The sequence below is a fragment of the Armigeres subalbatus genome, chromosome 2, assembly GCF_024139115.2.
Source record: "Armigeres subalbatus isolate Guangzhou_Male chromosome 2, GZ_Asu_2, whole genome shotgun sequence".
Classification (NCBI taxonomy): Eukaryota; Metazoa; Arthropoda; class Insecta; order Diptera; family Culicidae; genus Armigeres; species Armigeres subalbatus.
In genome coordinates this window covers 279,226,990-279,247,790 of record NC_085140.1, presented here as the reverse complement: position 1 = coordinate 279,247,790, position 20,801 = coordinate 279,226,990, and the positions used below count along the sequence as shown (strand labels likewise).

General features: G+C 39.2%; 1 protein-coding gene across 13 annotated transcripts in view; it reads left to right on the top strand.

The window, feature by feature from the left end:
- The window catches only part of LOC134212298 (anoctamin-8), a 134,820-nt gene that overhangs the window by 106,653 nt on the left and 7,366 nt on the right, over nucleotides 1-20,801 (top strand). For 8 of the 13 annotated variants that reach the window (XM_062690019.1, XM_062690027.1, XM_062690018.1 and 5 more), the window contains 5 exons: nucleotides 886-1,159; nucleotides 2,689-2,783; nucleotides 13,657-13,764; nucleotides 14,039-14,261; nucleotides 14,439-14,552. In XM_062690019.1, the coding sequence (XP_062546003.1) occupies nucleotides 886-1,159; nucleotides 2,689-2,783; nucleotides 13,657-13,764; nucleotides 14,039-14,261; nucleotides 14,439-14,552 (814 nt within the window). The remainder of the gene's footprint in view (nucleotides 1-885; nucleotides 1,160-2,688; nucleotides 2,784-13,656; nucleotides 13,765-14,038; nucleotides 14,262-14,438; nucleotides 14,553-20,801) is intronic. The other 5 variants (XM_062690021.1, XM_062690020.1, XM_062690024.1 and 2 more) reach the window with 5 other exon arrangements.

Genomic DNA, 20,801 nt, shown 5'->3' with positions numbered 1-20,801 from the left:
CGGGGTAAACGCCGTGGGATTCGGAAGTGATTAATAAGGTCTTTCACCCTTTACAAAGACTGCAGAAGTTTGATCCTGATAAATCACGGAGAATGCGCTTTATAAAGGCTTCAGAAGTTCATTTGTGAGAAACGACGAAAAATGAGCTGCCGCGTGATACTTTCTGGTCTACAATCGAAAATGTCCACTTCTACAGGTTTTCGTGATATTCCGGAAGTGGTCAATGAGGTCTTTCACACATTACAAACTTTTATTGACTCACCTCAGGATTATTCGTGAGTAACCATGAAGATGGAGCTTCTACATACTCCCCCGGGGCACTCCGTGAGGTTCTGGAAGTAGCCAATGAGGTCTCTCGCACTACCCAATATATGTTTGTGGATGGAAAGACAAATATTCATCTAGGGGAAGATACAAAGTTTCATAATAGAAAAAGCACATATACAATTCTATTTAATATTGTAATACAGTTCCTCCTTACTATCGCAATACAGTTTTGTTTATGCTGTCCTTTGTGCGTTCCATCATAAATCAGTTAATTATAATACAGATCGCTTGCGGTTTTTCAAGTTATAAACTGATTTATAGTTTGAATTATGTCCAAAAACAGCCACTTATCTGCACAAGCTTGGAATAGTTCTTATTATAATTTCTCATTGAACAGCTTTTATAAATAACATCCTTGTTTCAAACGAATAAAATAATTGGAATAGAAACACGGTACTGACTACCAGCAAGTCAAGCTTGACATTAAGTCTAATTACTGAACACTATTTAGCCGGCAATATGCCGGCAACCATGCATCAAAAATGCATGCCTAGTACCGCATCCTTCCAGCACCCCAGTAAAAGTAGAGTAATTCTGAACGCTTTTTCACCAACCAAGATTTCACATCTCCTCTAGTCACGATAATCAGGAAAACGATTTAGAGCGGGTCACACTGACGAATGTGGCGGCAAAACTGGACAATTTTTCTAGTCAGCAGCTACAACAGCAACAGAAGCAGCAACATCATCACCATCCCCACCCACCAGCACAACATCATCAACACCATCACCTCCTGCAGCAGCAGAAAAAAGACTCGCACAGCAGCAACGATAACATGGACATCTTTGCCACCGAAACGCGGGAGGTTACACCGGACTCGCCGCTTTCGCAGGTATTTTATGATTCGATTTTCATCCTCCACCGGCTCCACTGACAAAGTATAACAATCGATTTTCCTGTTTTTTTCTTTTGCGTTTGGCCATTTTGATCTTTACATGGGTTTCCTTCTTTTTATCAACTACAATTACCACCCTTCTATATTTCACGTGTCCAAAGAAAAACATCTGCAAGCTGAGCAAAAGAAACCGAATTTCGAGCGTTTATCTGTAACACAACTGATGGTAAATTATGCAATTGTTCGTTTGATTTGATTTGCTGATCATAAACAAGGTGAACATCTATCTAACGTCAAATTGGGAACATCCAGTGGCAGACACAATACAGAATCTGATACGAAGTAGTCTTATTGAGGAGGATTCCTATTTCCGGCCGCGCTTGCTATTACTTAACCAATTATTTCATCACCCCTATTCTTGTTTACGGACGAACGAAACTTTCGAACGAAGGCAGTTCGTTCGAATCGTTTCCCCATTTGATTTTGCTGGCGTAAACGAGAATGCGCATCATCTTTCGTTCGAAAGCGCGTTCGTACGTAAACAAGAATAAGGGTGAATGTCAAGACATTTTTGTTGAGATGTAGCTGAATAAAAGAGGTTCGGACCGGAAAAGCACAGACAAACAGACATAACACTTGTCAAATTTCCATCGTTCACTGATTTACTGGTCAATTCAAATAATCATTGGTTGGTCAATCAATCGCTCGTAGCGCGCGCGTCGTTTTTGCTCCAGTTTGACGTTTGCTCACTACCGCCATCTGGTTCGTGATTTGCCCAACTAACTGAAATCAACAGATGTCGTTAGTGTTTGAACGACGATGAATTTGTTGAGTAAATGTTCAATGTGTTATGTCTGTTTGTCTGTGGGAAAAGGATGCTGCCAAAATTGATGAAACTAATCTGATTACATATTGTACATATATGGAATAAAATAAGTGCAATTTCAATTAATAATTGTGCTGCGGAAAACTTTATTTTTGGTTTCGATTCGTTTATTGAACAGTTTCCACTTAACTGTTGTAGAATATTGATAGAATTTCATTGAATTAAAAGCTATTTCAAACAGAGTATCAAGTTGTGTTCAGATTGCTGGATGTTCTTCAACCAGCTTTATTATACTTTGCGGCTAGAACACATTTTCAAATCGAATTTCTCAGCACCAGTTAATGTCCAATTTCGGATATAAAAATATGTATTTAACAGGTATGTAATATTAATGCACTTTTAATTATAGGTTTCTTTCGCTCTTTGTAGGATAAGTCAATGATAATATGCAATCTCTCACAATCCATTCAATTTTTTTTTATCAATTATTCTTTTTCGTATTGTTTATCCAATTAGACATGAACCAGAAGATAAATGTAAATCTCCCTTTTTGTACTCTTTTAATGTTTGTAACACTTTTATTGTTCTTTTCGGTGTTTTTAATTTCAAAATAAATTGTGTTCGAATCGAAATCATCGTCATCGAAACGACTTTTGACCACAATACACATATCCATTTTCTTTTTTCCATACTCCGATAGACCAGCACACTATTGTTACGACCTCTTCAAGATTCTCCCCTTAGTGGTCAATCAGCACAAACTGTTGCATTAGAGTCTACACATTCGAGCTCAGGGTATGACATACTTTTTTCTTCCCATTTTCTTCAATGTTGTGTGTGTGACACACTGTACTTCATAAATGGTTTTCTTCTTCCATTGTAACATCGTAATTGAAACATCTAAAAAATGTATTGTTTGCGTTGCACTATGTATGCTTTATAATTGGCGTTTTGTATTATTTATTATCCAGAGGCTCATTTAAATTACAAATCATTTGAAGTTACGAAAACACTCTTTAATCATCAAATCTTGTGCATTTTATCTTAAGTATTACGTGCTGCTAGTGGGAAAAACTCCGAGATTATTTAATCAAGCAAAAAGCTGGGCGTTTGTCGCTTTAGAATTTTCCTCGACGTTGAAGTCATTTGTATGTTTGATGTTCATATGAGGTATGATAATTGTATATTCCCATGTGTTCAGAAGAACATGGGTCTCCCAGCGGGGTAAGTAGGGATATGGAGACGCATGTTGCAATATTACATGGGTTCATCAATTTCTTGTGGTAAAACTTTGTTCATGGTTACCACTTCAAAAACTGTGATCAGGGAATCATATGGGAGCGTTTTTAAATGATAAATTTGGTGCGAGTGTGAATCTTGTTTGAGCACTAACATTATTATCGGCCATTAGTAAGAATACAAGGACGAAATTAACGACACCTCGAAGGTATCCCCGTCTGTTGTAACACTGCTTCCCAAGCGGGTCCTGTCGCGCTAGGTATCGCACTTTCACCTCGAGGTATTCACTACCAGTTCAATTTTAGTTGCGTCACGTTCCAGGCGGGTGTGCAGTTTTGCCACCAAATGTTTGGCCGACAATGTCCATATCATCCGCGAAACAAACAAATTGACTGGATCAGTTGAAAATCGTACCCCGGCTGTTACACCCGGCTCTATACTGAAAGCCAGAAGAACAAATATCTGACAATGCAGATCGGGAAGCAAAAGCTACTTGACGAGTGGCAGATAAGACAAGAAAGGAAGACGTAGCTGTAGTTCCTGTTTCGAGTGGTGAGAAGGAGAAAGTTTGTTATTATTGTCGAAAGCCAATGGAATTGGTGTTGGTTTGCGTGGGAGTGCTCTCAGATTTGTTAAATCGACGTTTGAATTTTTGCTTACAAAAGCAGTTAAGTCGTTTTAAAAATTTGGTATTTATTTGTTGTGTGTGTTTTAAAAGCTGACTTGCAGGGCCTGACACCAAACCCCCTAAATTTCCAGAGGACCATTCCTGCTTTATCTCCAAGGGTGCTCCGTTTTTCTTAGAGTCCCTCGCTGGTCTTTTGACGATGAACAGCCGCACCTTGCGCGAAGAACAGACTATGTTGTGAGCCTTGGTGGACAGACGCTCCCTATCAGTTTTCACCTTCCTTCAGGTATAGAAGCATAATTAGTACATATCGCCCAAAACGCGGAGGGTTACTACCCCGAACAAGGGTAGTGGGGCTGGGAAGCTGAAGCCCGGTCAGGTACCTCCAAAACCGGGGGAGGAAGGACCTGTAAAGGTCCGTCCACTCAGGAAAGACGGTGATAAGGGGTTACGGCAGGCTGAAAGTTCTCAGCCGCACCAGACCAGGGAAATAGAGGGGGGTGACGCCTCCTGGACCCTGGTCAAGAACAAGAGGAAACCGAAGACGTCAAGGGCCGAAAAGAAGGCCCAGGCGAATGAGGGTAGCAAGAAGTCTAGGGTAGGCGCCAATCACTCCAGGGGCGATGCCCTAGTCATCGCGGCGGACGAGGCTAAGTACTCGGATGTTTTGAAGGCGATGAGGAGTGACGTCAAGCTCGGTGAACTCGGCGCCGACGTACGTCGAATAAGACGTACCCGGATGGGCGAGATGATACTCGAGCTGAAGCGGGGCGTCTCGCAAAAGGGCGCCGCCTACAAGAAGTTGGCGGAGGAGGTCCTAGGCGAGACGGTCAAGGTGAGGGCACTCACGACGGAGGTGAATCTAAGGGTTAAAGACCTGGACGAGATCACTGAAGTCGAAGAGCTCGTCACGGCACTGCGGCGACAGTGTGAAGTGGAGACGACCACCGCAGCCGTTCGGCTACGGAAAGGTCCGGCAGGGACGCAGGTAGCATTGGTTCGGCTATCTGCAGCGGACGCCTCCAAGGTAGTCAAGTTAGGGAGCGTCAAGGTGGGATGGTCGGTATGCCCTGTGCGCATATACGAGCAACCCGAAGTTTGCTTCAAGTGCCTGGAACCGGGGCACAAGCAATGGGACCGCAAAGGCCCTGACAGAAGCAATCTCTGCCGACGCTGCGGATTGAGGGACATAAGGCACAATGCTGCACGAACCCTCCCAATTGTTTGATTTGTTCCAGCAAAGCTGTGAACAGCAAGCACCCCATGGGGGATTCGATGTGCCCGGCGTTTAAGCGTGCTGCAAAATCAAAGTGCAGGTAACGCAGCTGGCTTGCTCGGCCTCGCCCGAGTGTTTGGTGTGCGCAGGTTTAGAGGAAACGGCGGAACACGTGTTGTTCGTGTGCTCACGTTTTCGCGCAATGCGTGACCACATGCTTGCCACATGTAGTCTGGACACTACCCCGGACAACCTAGTTCGGAGGATGTGTAAAGATGAAGTTGGCTGGAACGCCGTTTTATCGGCTATCGCCCAAATCGTCTCGGAGCTACACAGAAGGTGGCGCGTGGACTCAAGGATGGCTAGTTCAGGCGCAAATAAGAGGTGGTCCAAGGGATCGGAGTCGGCTTCATGGGTCATACCGGTGGTCATGCTCTGTGGTCGAACTCGATCCTTTATCGAACAAGTGGCCGCGCGAAGAACAACATGGTATCGTCGCTTTCGCGGCGTCGGTCAACCGGGCGGGTTCCGAGCCCGAGGACGGAAAGGGGTCCTCGTCAAGGCTGGGGCAGGCGTAGGCCTCGCGTCGGCAAGTCCCTCTGTGTGCTGGCGAATAGGCCCTATCGCAGAAAGGTCAATTTGGGGTGCACGCGGCATCATCATTCTTGATACCAGTCGTGCAGAGGGAAGCAGGCGCGAAGTCGACCCTTCCCACCTTCCAAGGACATAGGGCGTGGTAAGGCCACCTGGAAAGCCGGCAACGCGCTGGCACGATACCATGGTGTTCTTCTAGAAAAGCGAGTTACGATGTTCGGTGCTGCAAGGACACGCAGCTAACCTCGAGGGTGCGTTGTGCACTGGCCCCCCTTTGAAGCATTACTTTCTGGTTGTACCGAAGGGACTATGGGCTTGGCGGCAATGGAAACGGTTTAGCGGGTCGGGAATGTAGTCCTGCCTCCCTCGGTGATCCCTAACCCCGCACTTCCTGGTCAACCCAGGATGTCTGTTGAGCAGATTCCCCCTCCATTGTTTAGGAAAAAAAACATATCGCCCAGCACTTACCATACTTGCTTGCATACTTGTGTTGTACATAGCAGTTGTGATGAAATTTGCTCAGAAAGTTTAGTCAAAAGGAGTTGATTAATCAATGCACCCTGCGTCTCCATATGCTATTTTTTTGTTTTGATTTGAGAGACATTCAGCACAGGGCTCGTATGGTTTATGATGATGAACTTTTTAGTTGAACGGTTTGTTTGAGAAACTGCATATGTGCTATTTTTGGACAAAATGATATTTAAATGTATATTCTAAATCCTTAGTTTTACAGTCCGGGAGTTAGAAAGTGCTAGCTCTACTGCAGCTCCAGTGACCCATTTTAAACTGCTTGGTATTTCATGACCGAGATAACTTTTGCTTACAATAAGCCCCGCCTATTTATTGGATAATACATATCCGGAGACCTGATACTTCACGCTTGAGGAAGAATATCTGTCATTGGTAAGTTGTGCGTAATACGTAAGGCAGCATTTTTGATCATATTATGTCACCAGCCATCCACTAACATCCGGAAAAAATACTTTGAACACAGAACTTTCGTGGTGCATCTTGCCACTTGCCACTTGCGTCACAGTTTGAATTATCAATAACATCTGAAAATCGCTAGTGATGAACTTTGTGCAACTTAAAAATCACGTTAATAAAGAAAAAATCTGAAAATCGTTAAAACGCGGACCGTCCAAAATTCTGATGATTGTTAGGCAACAAAAATTTGACCCGCTAAAAAATAACACAACCGAACTGAAGCACGGTTTACTTGGATCGAATAAATTAAATTGTACTTTAAAGAGCAATTGAATCATTTGTTTGAGAAACTGCATATTAGCAACATTACAACCAGAGACTGGCGGAGTGAAAAACTGTCGAAATGGCAACGTATGAAAATGCATGAAATCGCGAAAATGATACTGGCAGCACTTGAACTTTTTGCTTGCTTCTTATGGATGCAAAAAGTAAACAAGTCGAAATGGAACCGCTTTTGACGGTTCGATTGGAAACAAGATGGCGTCTTTGCCGATCTCTTATTCTAGTATTTCTACTGCATATATCCATTTTACACAATATCGAGAAAACAATAAAACACTCTAATTAATGATTTGAGTGTATTACTTCTACGTGGAGTTAAACGATTTACAATGATATGGAAATGCTAATATCATCTTCCAAACTTAGAGACGTACATGTTCATGATAGAATTAGAGGCGAAAGTATAGAATTGATAGTTCCGTTAGGATACGACAGGCATGAAGAATGTTTTTATAGAAGTCGATTTGAAAACGAGTGGAGGGCAATATTTGTGATGGCACATATCGCACGACCTTCCTTCTGCAAAACTCCCGTATGAAGGGGGAGGGAAGAATATCAGTGTGGAAGCTGATATATCTCCATATCAATTCTATTATTCTATACTTTTGCCTCTAATTCTATCATGAACATGTACGTCTAAATTTGGAAGATGGAAGATGGTATTAGCATTTCCATATCATAATAAAACACTGTTTTTGTTCAAATTGGCAGCGAATCTTTCGATTTCTCTGATATAGATCGATAGTTTTTGGTAAAACTCAACACCCTGGGGCACTTCCAGTGCGAAAACTGTAAGCAGTACTCCATAATTGCTTTTAACAATGCGTGCACGAAATTTGTTGACCTGTATTGAAGAAATCAAAAGATGCGGTGCTAATTTGTTCAAGAACAGTATTTTGTTGTATTCTTCAACTGGTATAAAATGGATATATGCAGTTTCTCAAACAAATGATTAATTATCTCTACCTATTCCACCGACCGCCCACTCAAGGCACACTGAAAAACACTCACAGCGATGATCGGAATACCTTGGTAGGGTAAGACGGTATAATGCGCCCCACCTGGCCAAAACGCCCCGCTTTGATTTCTAGAAAACTATAACTAACTAAGGGTCAAATTCAGTTGGTACCTATAAATATTTGTAAAACCATCATCCTATGTGAATATGTGAATATTTTTGTATTACATAATGAAAATATTTGCAAAATACAAAAAGTCACAGTTTTGATGTAACTTTTAATGTTTGTTTGCTGAACATTCTGGAGCGACTCTGGCATACTGTCCGCAAAACTTGCACTGGAGCACTCAGTTGGGCAACAAAATTACTTTTCTCAGTGGTTAATACGATATAAAATTGCTTCCATCTTCAAAAATGTAACGATTTTCGAAAACATGTTTCACTGGCCAAAACGCCCCAGTGTAGGCAGGACGATATGCCCTTACCAACTGGACACAAGCGCAGCGAGCCTGCAGCAGTTGCTTCCAAATTGTATGGAAAATATTGAAATGTAATTCATACCTGCTTGAATGGACCTATGTTGGTTTTTAATGTCAAGCGCTTAAGGATTTGTAGCCTTTTATTATGGGATTGATAAAATACTAATCAAGGGCTATTAAATGACTTTGGTTGAGGTGGGGCGTATTGCCCAGGCACTATTTAAAATTCATTTTTTCACGACTTTTCAAAAAAGCTTTATTACGTGTTTTCTGTAATATTTGTATATGGCTACTCACGGGCAATACATTTGCGACTTTCTGGACTACCAAATAACACAAAGTTTGCATAAATTGCGTTGAAAAGTAAAAAGTTATCAAGGATTTGCCTTAGGGGGGGCATATTATACCGTCTTACCCTATATTTCATCTCAAGCGACCATAAAAGATGCAAATGACTTTAACGAGAACGTCGAGGAAAATTCACAAACGACGAACCATCTTCTATTTTGTAATAAAACGATCTCGGAGTTTCCCCAATCAATCAACTAGCGGCAGTTACCAGTTGGTTTTTAAGTTCGTAAACTACAAATGTGTCAAATATGGCACACGAGCATTTTGAATATATTTTTAACTGTCCAGTTCACCAAAGATATACATCACCCTTACAAATAACCAACGCAGTATAGGGTAAGGGAGGGAATATGGCAGCCCTTACTTTGCACCGTTAAATGAGCAAAAACGATCCATAAAAAATGAAAAAGGATCCGTAAATAACTTCTGAATGTTCCATAAACGTTACCATAAATCCACAACATTGCTCGGGAGTATCCGTAAAGAATAATTTTAAGATCCATAACTACGCTAAAATTTAGCAATTGATAGGAAAACATGTTCCTTTAAACATGGTCAAGAAAAACAATAAAATTCTTGCAAGAATTTTATTGTTTTTCTATTTAGCTATTTTCCCATGAACGTATGACAAATGATCCATAAATCTTTGGAAAATGATCCATAAAAAACAATATTGTGATCCATCAAATTTGCGCAATTTTTATCGTGTATTTTTATATGGATCATAATTTTGGTCATTTGATCCATAGTTTTGTTTATATGATCCATAATTTCGATGGAGGATCGTAGTGTGCCAAGTTCGCGATTGGACGCGGAAAATGTTTGCTCCCGTCATTTTTTCTGTATTTTATTCAATTTACCTTTCAAAGTTTTAGTTTGACTTGAAAAGTACTGTTTTGTAGATTTGGAAAATGGTGGAGATTGTAGATATGACTTCAATTCAAATGTATCGCGCTTTCTTGTGTGTGTCAGTTGTGTATTGTAAATGTTTTTAACTGAAGCTGAACCATGTTTTTGTGATTCTCAAGAAACCCAGTGAATCCGATATTCAGATGGATTGCCCGGTGAGTCTGTTCCACGATGGAATGCTTCTCTATTTTATATTAAAGTGCACACCTATATATATACATTTACTAGCTAAACATGCCTTTGCTTTTGAGGCAAGCTCGTTCTACTCAGGCCCACTAAATTATTGAAGGGTGAACGAAGGTGAAAAGAGTTTTAATATAAAATGTCTTTAAATCAAATTTATACAGATAGAACGTTCAGATTTTTATGACAACAGATTTGAAGAAAATGCCTTTAGAGTTAAAAGGCGCCTAGTAAAATGTAGTTTCGTGGAAAGGGGGAAAATGGTTTGTACCAGAGACGATGGTATTATATAGAGACACGAGGAGAGAATAAAAGCAATTCTGGCTTCACGGCCAGCAGACAAAAAAATTCTGTGCGATCAGCAACATACAAAATTGTGAGAACTTGAAGTGACTCTCAGTGTGAGCAGTTATTTCGTTTGATCCAACTACATATTTTCTCTTGTTTAGCACCATTTCCTTATATTCAACAGTAAATATGATTAAATACCATATATAAATTTGCTATGACAACTCTGAAAACATCTTCATTCACTGAACTTTTCAAACTTTTTTATAATTTCTATAATGTTGATTACAATACCTATCTTGCATTTAGTACCGATTGGTAATGTTTGTTTACTTTGCTCGTTTGGTACCGCGTTTGACGGTTCGTTTGGTACTTTCGGCTTCACTGTTTGCGGGTCTCTATCTATAAACAACGTCTCTGATTTGTACAAATGTCACTGAATATCTAAGTGTTATTTTTTATATCCCCACCATATATTGATTTGTCTTTTAATAATACAAATCGTTGAACCGAAATGATTGGATCCAGTCTTGACATGGAGGTTTGTTGTAGATACTGAACATCTAATGCGGTGCAAAGAACCCGCAATCCATTTAAATCTGTCGCGCAGCTCTCCGCAGTAGCCGTTGACATAGTGATCAACCACTATCCCTAATTGCAGATTAGTGCAAAGAATTGATTGAATTTGCTCCTGCAAAGTTTTTTATGAGTTTGCCCCGGTTTGTGCACGGCCGAAGTACAATTATATTTTAGCTTTACGAGATTTTATGTGTGGATAGGGCCAGGTCTTGAAACGGTCGAACATGAACGATTGCAGGTTAGACAAATATGAAGCTATTGTAAGTATCTAATATGGTTATATTGATGGTCTTAGGATTTCGTTTGTTTTTCGTCGCTTTATTCATTCATTTTTTTCTTTCCAGAGGGCGAGAAAGGCGGAAAAAAATCGTCCCCTCAAATTTAAATTTTATCATCTATTTTTGCATTTTCTTTTTAATATGTAATTTTTAATTATTGTACATTCATCAAAGATTGATTCATTAATGAATGATGGATGATTGAAGATGGATTGGAGCAAGACAAATCCAATTTACGGAGGTTCATTTCACAATATATTTATTCTGGCCTTTGCTTGCCTTCTATTTCACAATGCCTATTTCAAATATATTTCTTTTGCCAACTATCTTCCTCGCTTTCCGTTTTTTTAATAGAAAATACATTTGAGTCTACAACATAGATGATTTATTGAATTGTTATAATGTTAGGTTGGTAAGAAAATAGATCAGAGTGCGTTTTTATTAGATATGCAGATTGTTTGCGAGAATCGGAAGCTTTTGATCTGCTTGTGCAGTCGATATGTGAATAGATTTAATTAATCGCAATGCTTTACTTAAAAACATACCTCAGAGACGTTTATTTAGGAGTATCAAATTTTCTGTCGGAATTGAGTGAAAAAAGTATATCATGTTTGTTTGTTGCTTGAAAGACAAATGTTCAGCATTCAGAGGTAACGTACAGTCGTGATTTATTTGGTAGGCAGAACGATCGGCCGGTCATCACATAATTTGTTCTGCTTTGTGCGGTTAGCAGAACGATCGCCCGATTATCGAAATGTTGTTCTGCTATGTGCGGGTGAGTAATTTAAATAGAAAGTGAAGATTCAGTTCGCGTTAGTAAGCAGAACGATCGGCTGGTCATCGAAAATGTTGTTCTGCTTTGTGCGGTTAGCAGAGAGATCGGCTGGTCATCGACAATTTTGTTCTGCTTAGTGCGGTCGGTAATAAACATAATTAGTGTTCGTTCGATAATGTTTTGAATTAATCAAACTACACGCTATACACGGCATACCGTTTACCAAAACGAACCCTGCCACAATACCTTCCCCATATATCCAACATCCCAGTGATTTCTCGTGGAAGTGCAGATGACTCGTCGGCTTCTATTAAAGCGAGTATCATGTCAACATTTTCCTACCCATTCCTTAATTGACCTGCATTCGGACACGGCCGGCGCTGGTATTGCTTATTTTTGGGTCACCAGTTCTTACACATTGAAGATGATGTTAGTCCCAAACTTCATCTGTTGGTTCTCTGTGTAATTGCAGCTGACCTGGCAATAACGGAGTAGCAACCGTGGGCGGTCAATCATGCTCATGCTCATAATTTCGATAATATGATCAATTCTATACTTTCGCCTCTAATTCTATCATGAACATGTACGTCTAAGTTTGGAAGATGATATTAGCATTTCCATATCATTAGAATTTTATTGTTTTACTTGACCATGTTTAAAGGAATATATTTTCCTATTAAGTGCTATATTTTAGCGTAGTTATTGATCTTAAAATTATTTTCAGAAGTTATTTACGGATCGTTTTTCATTTTTTATGGATCGTTCTTTATTGTGTATATGCAAAAGTATGTTTTGCCGGGCAATATGCCCCAGCAAGACAAAGACTGCTTCAATCTTTTAACTGTAACGATTTTTATGGGTATTTTCATCTCAAGCAACATGTTAGTAAACAACGCACCACGCGTGGGCGAATCAGCATGCTGGCATGAACAGTGCGTGGAGCCACAAATTGTACAATAACGCACAAATATAATATTCAATTTTTCAATCTAAACGAATCGTTACAAAATTTTCACCACTGAAAAAAGAGAGCGTCTCAAATAATTTGCGGTCAAAAGAACGAATCACTAGAAGCGGTGTAAAAAAGACGTAGGTGAATCGAGCTTAAGCATATGTGATTTCGTATTGGCTGGGACAATACCACCATGGATAATCCAAGACAAGCATAACGTGAAGGTGGTTGCTTAAAAATATGAGGAGTTTTTAAGTTACGAACGTAGCTAAAAGAATACGAAAACATCAAGTACCATGATATATCCTGACCATGTTGCATAAAAGCCATATGTATTTCTGCGAATTGCAATTATTCATTTTGTCATTAAAGTTTATCGCCTAATTCCACAAAGTTACTGAAATCGAATATATTCGTTTTCGTACCCTATCTTCTTTATGTTGTACATACATAAGCACACGAAGTTTTCAAATTAGTTTCTCATAAATGTGAAAATATACTTAAATAAGGCCGATACAAATATTTAAAATCCATTTTGTCTCCCCCCCTCGGATTTTTTTCGCCAAAAAATGATATTTTGAGGGGGCAACAAAATAAAATTCGGATAATTTTGAGGATTTTCAAAACATTCTTTAACAAATCCGAGGAGTTTTTTGATTTTTTTCATTTTAATATTTATTTTTTATTATCCCCCCCTTGAACTTTCGGAGACTAGTAGGACAAAAAGTCAATTAAATATTTGTAACGGCCTAACTCATTACAGTTTTCAAAATTTTTTAATGATCTCAAAATAAACTTATTTATGTCGTATTGTAGATAGTGTTAGATACATGTAATTTTCTTAAATTTTGCAAAATTGTTCGACTACATTGAAACGAAAATAGTAATTAATAGTCAAATAGTTTCGCAAAGATTTTACATCTTACTGCTAGCATTTTTTGCTATACTTTCTTTATAATTACATTTATAGTGCATGCCCAAAGAAGCCAAGCATTAATCTCGCTGAAATTCCGCCATTCCGTGGACAATCGATGAAGCACAGTTATAGTATTTACGATAAGCGAAGCATCAATCTTGGGTATGGTTTAAGTATTAAATTTTCCCTTCTCAAATATAGATGTATTTTTCTTCCCATAGATGTTAAAAAAGTGTTTTATTTTTCTTCAATCAAATCAGAGTGTGCATCCAAATAATCAAAATTCTTTTCCTAGCTTCCTTATTATTTCGTTCTTTCTTCCTATAGTAAAACTTGAACAATTCGGTCTAACAAACAATAAACTAGAAAGAAATAGCGACCCCTCTACAACTGATAGTTTTTACCAGTGCTAAAGTGTCTGTTTAAAAAATTTCAGTGAAACCATGAGTCCCCGAGTGGCATCGCAGCCTATTCAAATCCCAGAGATTCCACCCTTTCGCAAGCAGGCACACTCCACCATGCATTCGCCCGTCAATCAGAGCCCGCAGAACGTTTCCTCGGCGAACGCGTCGCCACCCAGGATACCGGAAATACCTCCCTTCCGACCGCGTATCAAGTCCAAAGAATGGATGCCCAACATCGAGGTGAGCCGAATAAAGGTCAGTTTCGTATCGTCGAGCCGAGCCGTACTAACCCGTGTGGAAATGCACTTTTCTCTATCTCTCCTCATTTTCTTAATCATTGTACCCATCCTCGTGCGCAATTTTATTTCCGTTGGTCATCATTCACTTTGTCATTCCATTAAACTTTGTCCATGAAATTGCCACACACAAAAGCACACCGAACACCATCTCACGATTGGACCTAGTGGAGGTGCAGAGTGGGCGAAGCGTTTGAAGGCGGCAGATCCTTCCATAATTCACAGAAGCACCGACTGCATTGTAGCGAAGGTAACTTGTAAAAGCTTGGCAGAAGCAAACTATTGGCCTTTGATCACGGTGCTGTGGAACTCGGCCTACGTAACTCGTATTCGGCCTGCTAAATGTCTATCTACGCACATACAGTCAAAATTAATCCGACGACCATTGCACTGGATGGCTTCGCTGTTTATCGTTGTAATCTATCGATTTTATTCACTGCATACCCGACCATGGAGTTTCTAACGACTGCACACTGATTTGTCAGGATATAATTAGGAAATGCATGAACTTTTCGTTTTCAGTTATCCATATATGATTTTTATTTAAATAATTTAAAAAATAATAATGATAAACCAAGAAAATTGAACTTTTCTTCGCGTACGAAAAAAGTCAGCCTTGGGCTGAAAATCTCGACAAAAAAGACAAAAAATTAAAAATTAAAAATTTTCCATAAAGAAATTAAATTTGTCAACAAAGAAATCAGACTATAAATAAAGGAATAAATAAATATAAAATTTCCCTAAATAATGCAAAATTTCCATAAACAATGTTTTTTTTTTCACGAAACAAAAATATATTTGTAAGAAAATCATTTTGAGTTTTGAGTGGAATGTTTTCACTTGTCACTCGTTTTATGAAAGAGAAAATACATTAGCACTTTTGCAAAATTTGCAAATATAAAAGAGGAAAATTCTATAAAGAAATTTATATAAGAAATATACGACTACAAAATTTTCCACAAAATAAATAAATAAATATTTTTTTATTCTTCTTCTTCGTTGGCATTACATCCCCCACTGGGACATTGCCGCCTCGCAGCTTAGTGTTCACTAAGCACTTCCACAGTTATTAACTGCGAGGTTTCTAAGCCAAGTTACCATTTTTGCATTCGTATATCATGAGGCTAACACGATGATACTTTTATGCCCAGGGAAGTCGAGACAATTTCCAATCCGAAAATTGCATAGACCGGCACCGGGAATCGAACCCAGCCACCCTCAGCATGGTCTTGCTTTGTAGCCGCGCGTCTAACCGCACGGCTAAGGAGGGCCCTTTTATGGAAAAACATAAAAAGGAATAAAACTGATTTTTTTTCCATAGATGACTCTATCTTTAAAAGCAATATTATTGCTTTTTTCTTCATTGAAATTCTCATTTTTTCAATTGCTTTTTTTTTGTGTCTTTATTAAAGAGACTTTCAGCCCGAGACTGGCTCGTCTCCGAATTTTTTTTTTTCAATTGCTCTTTATTTGTGTTTTGTGGAAAGCTTTTAATCTTCTATATATAAAAATGAGTTTTCATTCCCTTTGAGGCAATATAACTCAAGAACGGATGGAAGATAATTTATAACGATAATTATTTTCTCATTAATCGATTCGTCTTGGGATCTGCTGTGTTTTTATGTACGAAAAGATAGAACATTTTGTTGCGAAAGTTGAACAAATTTATTAATAATACGATTTCAAAAGTTTTGAAGAAAACTATCAAGCTAGAACTGGAATCGATTAAGAATGCGGCGTCTAGTTTTCTTATAATTATAATTTATACTGTGGAAAATTTTGAATTTGATTATTGCTAATATGATTTATTTGTGGAAAATTCTTTTTTCATTTTCAACATTTTAATTGTTAATGGAAATTTTGCATAATCTAGGGAATGTTTATATTTATTTATAGCTTCTACCCTGATTTCTTAATCGGCAATTTCCTAATTTTTCATGTATAATTACTCATGCTTTATGGAAATTTTATTTTGCTGCCTCACAAAAGAACTCCCACGGTGCGCCGGTAGACCGTTATTATAAAATAAAAATGTCCACCAAAACCTCGATTCCTGTGGTAATCCTGCACCTCTGGACAAATTTAAAAAAAAAATCCCTAGGAGGAATCTCGAGAAATCTTGATTTGAAGTTTTTAGCTAAGAAATTTCAAAATAATCCATATTTTGATTCAACAATATCCCCAAAATACCTACAATACCGTCCAAAAAGTGGTTCAAGTTGTCTTCAATCAGTTTGCATTTGTTGTCTTTTTAAATATTTCCAACTGACAAACTCACCAAACTGACTTAGGTATAATTTTTATATGGCTTGAAACCGCCAGTCTTCAAGCATGATACCTGGTTGGGGTTCAGCCAATCCGCACCAGGCGGCTTTTCGACTGACTTGTGATATTTCGTTTGCAAAAGGAAAACGGAAAGTATTTATTTTATGTCAAATCATGCGTACATTTGTTGTAGGATATCCTCAGCTATGGCCTTGAACGATGTCCGATGCGATTTGTGGTTAATTGAATCCGTTTCACGAAAACTTTGGCTAAAAAAATGGAAATTTTTCATTGGCGCTTGGTGTGATTTGGCAGAACCCCGACCACCTCTCGTTCAGAATATGTAGAAAGTTTGTTTCAAGAATTCACGTGCAGGCTGTAGATTGTTTGTTTAATGCGAAAACATTCTTAGTATGAGCAAACCTTATATTCTAATCAGATTAAAGTTTGTGTATTTTTTTTTCATTATGTGAGTGTGATAAAAAGTATATGAGAAGCAAAGATCAAACCTGGAGTACGAAAGAAATTTGTGGATAGAAAGCGACAGCTTAAAGTTTTGTTAGAAGTAGTGTAGATTTTGGTCCTTCGTAACAATTGGACAGAGCTTTTCCATGATTTTGTCTGATATTTCCCCGCAAACTGATCATCCGGCTGGTAATGACTGCAAGGATGGCGGTAAGGAAAATCTCTTTATCAGCTTCCATTTACGTCAAAGTACCATATCTTGAATTATCATGTTTCAGAGTTCTGTAAAAGCACCGGAAGAAGTCTTGGCTTACATAACAAACATGCTTTTTCGAGTCCGTTCATAAGAATTTTGACTAGATTTGGCAGCGGTACAGAGCACCTAAATCATTTCAGATTTAGAAAGATCGTTTAAAAACTGCTGTAATCGAGTGTAACAGCGATCACATGTTTCAGCCTCTGACTACTATCATTGTACTTGAACTGTAATCTTACTTCTCTCCAATATGAACATAAACACTAAATTATAGTTCATTTTTACCTTCTATTCTAATTAACATGGACGGCAACAACTAAACTCGAACCAGTTATCCATACAAAAAAACATACTTAAGTCAGATTGGTAAGATAAGTCAGTTGTAAATATTTATAGTTGTAATAATGGAAACGTGTACTTACCTAAACCACAGAGAACAGACGTTGAAGCTGCACTCGCCATGTTGTGATAACTTTTTACTGTTCATTTTGAATAACTTTGGAATGTCGCCGTTATCCCGTGCATAATCAGCGCTAGCGTCATCAAAAAATGCCACTGTGCGCTAGTGTGGTTATGCACGCAAGAGCATACCAGCGCCATCGTGTTGTCAAAATGAGATTGTGTGTTGCAATGTCGACGTCGATGGCGTTGAGGTTCGGTGTGTTTTTTTACACATGTTTTGCAAGAAATTTTGTTCGAGCCTCCATGTCTGTTCCCTGTGCCTAAACCCATCTTTGGCGGTATGCATAAGAACATTGTGTGCTTAAACCATCCAAGAGCAGCAAGCTTGGCACAGAACGACTTGACGAGCGTGGAGCGTTACCGAGGATGGGGAGATCGGGACTCGAACCGCGTATTGTGGCTTTAAATTGATGATTCAGTGTTATTTGTTTAGATGTTAACTAAATAACAAATGAAACGGCAACAAATTCAAACTGATTGAAAACAACTTGGATCACTTTTCGGACGTTTTTGCAGGTATTTTGAGAATATTGTTGAATTAAAATATGGATTCTTTTGAAATTTCTTAGCTAAAAACTTCAAATCAAGATTTCTCGAGATTCCTCCTAGGGATTTTTTTGAAAATTTGTCCAGAGGTGCAGAATTAGCACAAGAATTGAGCCCTGTACTTGGTTTTGATGGACATTTTTAATTTATAATAACGGTCTACCGGCGCACCGTGACTCCACTATAAAGATATGTGTACATAAAAATCGAATTTCCGAAGTATACGCATCTTTGAATTGAGTCACCATTATGATCATTATACTGGTCCAACTTAATATCGGGAGAAAAAAATATATAGTCGAATTTTCGGGAGTAGATACCTTTTTGGTGAGAAGAACATTTAATTAAAAAATAGAGATAATAATTGATTGTTGCGTAAAGTGGCGCATTTGATTTGAAGGTATTTTCAGTGCTCCTAAGCTAATGACAAACCGTGGCTGGATAAATCTATTGTTGACAATTCTTTAGGGCACGAAAACTTATTCCAACGGTTCTCAATCTGGGGTCCTCTGGAGGTATCTTTGTTGGTCCCATGGGGTACCTTGACCAAAAAATCGTAATGGCGGATGTAGAACAATTTCAATAAAAAACTTGATAATAATAATAATTTTCAATTCTTAAAGTTTGTCTTCTTCTTCTTCTTATTGGCATTACATCCCCACACTGGGACAGAGTCGCCTCGCAGCTTAGTGTTCATTGAGTACTTCCACAGTTATTAACTGCGAGGTTTCTAAGCCAAGTTACCATTTTTGCATTCGTATATCATGAGGCTAACACGATGATACTTTTATGCCCAGGGAAGTCGAGACAATTTCCAATCCGAAAATTACATAGACCGCCGGAGACGAGCCAGCCTCGGGCTGAAAGTCTCCTTAATAAAGACAAAAAAATACCTAGACCGGCACCGGGAATCGAACCCAGCCACCCTCAGCATGGTCTTGCTTTGTAGCCGCGAGTCTTACCACACGGCTAAGAAGGGTACTGTACATAAAATGCACGGCGACCAGTAAATCGATGACTTTTGAATCCGGCCTACCCCAACCAGCACAATGTATGAAGGGCTGTGGGATAAAAGATCAAAAGGACAAAACGTCAAAGGTTCAATTTTTCAATGCAGTTTACCTGACCGAGACAAAATGTTGAGTAATATGTTAAGAATATGCTTCTGAACTTCGGAAGTCTCCATTTGAGAGACATGAAGGTCTTTGTTCGGTAAGCTCGGCAGCTTGGAAGCCTCCTTATAAGCGTTTCGGAAGCCACATTAGTAAGTCAAGAGGAAGCTTTCCAAGCAGCTCGTAAGCCTTTTTTCGAGAGACTCCGAAGTTTCCTGCAAATAAACTGGGAGGCCTCCTTTCAACAGGATCGGAGGTATCCTTCCATCAGACCCGAAAGGCTCCTTTCAAGAGGCTCGGAAGCCCTCTGAAGTTTGGAAGCTTTCCTTCAAGATGCTCGAAATTCTTCTTTCAAGAGGCGTTTAACCCTCCTTCAAGATGCTCAAGGGCATCCATTCATGATATTTGGAAGCCTCCTTACAAGAGACTCGAAAGCCTTCTTTCAAGATGCTCTTAAACCTTCTTCAAAGATACTCGGAAGTCTCCTTCCAAGAGCATCGGAAGCCGTGTTTCAAGGCGCTCGGAATTATTCTTTCAAGAGGCTTGGAAGTCTCTATTCAAGAGACTGAAAAGCGTCCTTTCAAGAGGCTCGGAAGTCTCCAAAAGTCCTCAATCGATAGTTTCACAGAAAAACAAACATTATCCATATATCCCGTTAGTTTTCAGGTCCGCCTTTCATTTGTCTTCCGAGTTAGGCTTATGCCTCCTTCAAATGGATGCATCTGCCCGGTATAAGGCGAAAGGAGTTGATAATGCCTTTTTTTAAAAGAGCGCGTCTTCCCGGTATAAGGCGAACGCAGGCGAATGCCTCCTTTAAATGGATGCGTATGTCCGGTATAAGACGAAAGGAACTGATAATGCCTTTTTAAAACAACGCGTCTTCTCGGGTTAAGGCAAAGGAAGGAGTTACACCTTTTTTTTAAATGGATGCGTCTTTCCAAAAGATATTTTAGTTACCAGATAAACATTGTCGCTGTCGTTGTGTCCGGAACATCTTTTGCTGGAAAAATGGAAAAATACCTATGGAAAAATACATACGATTTGACAGTTAGGTACCACACATGTTTCGGACAGCAGAACAAAGGGAACCGAAGCGACAATCTTTATCTGGTATCTAAAATATCTTTTGTCTTCCCGGTACAATACCTTCTTTAAAAGAACGCATCTGCCCGGTGTAAGGCGAAGGAACGGGTAACGCTTTCTTTAAATGGATGCATCTGCCCGGTATAAAGCGAAAGGAGTTAATAATGCATTCTTTAAAAGAACGCGTCTGCCCGGTATAAGGCAAAGGGGGATGCTTTTTTTTAAACTGATGCATCTGCTCGCCATAACGCGAAGGAAGGGGTAATGCTTGGTAGCGTTTGACCGTTATAAGGTGAAAGCAGGAGATAAA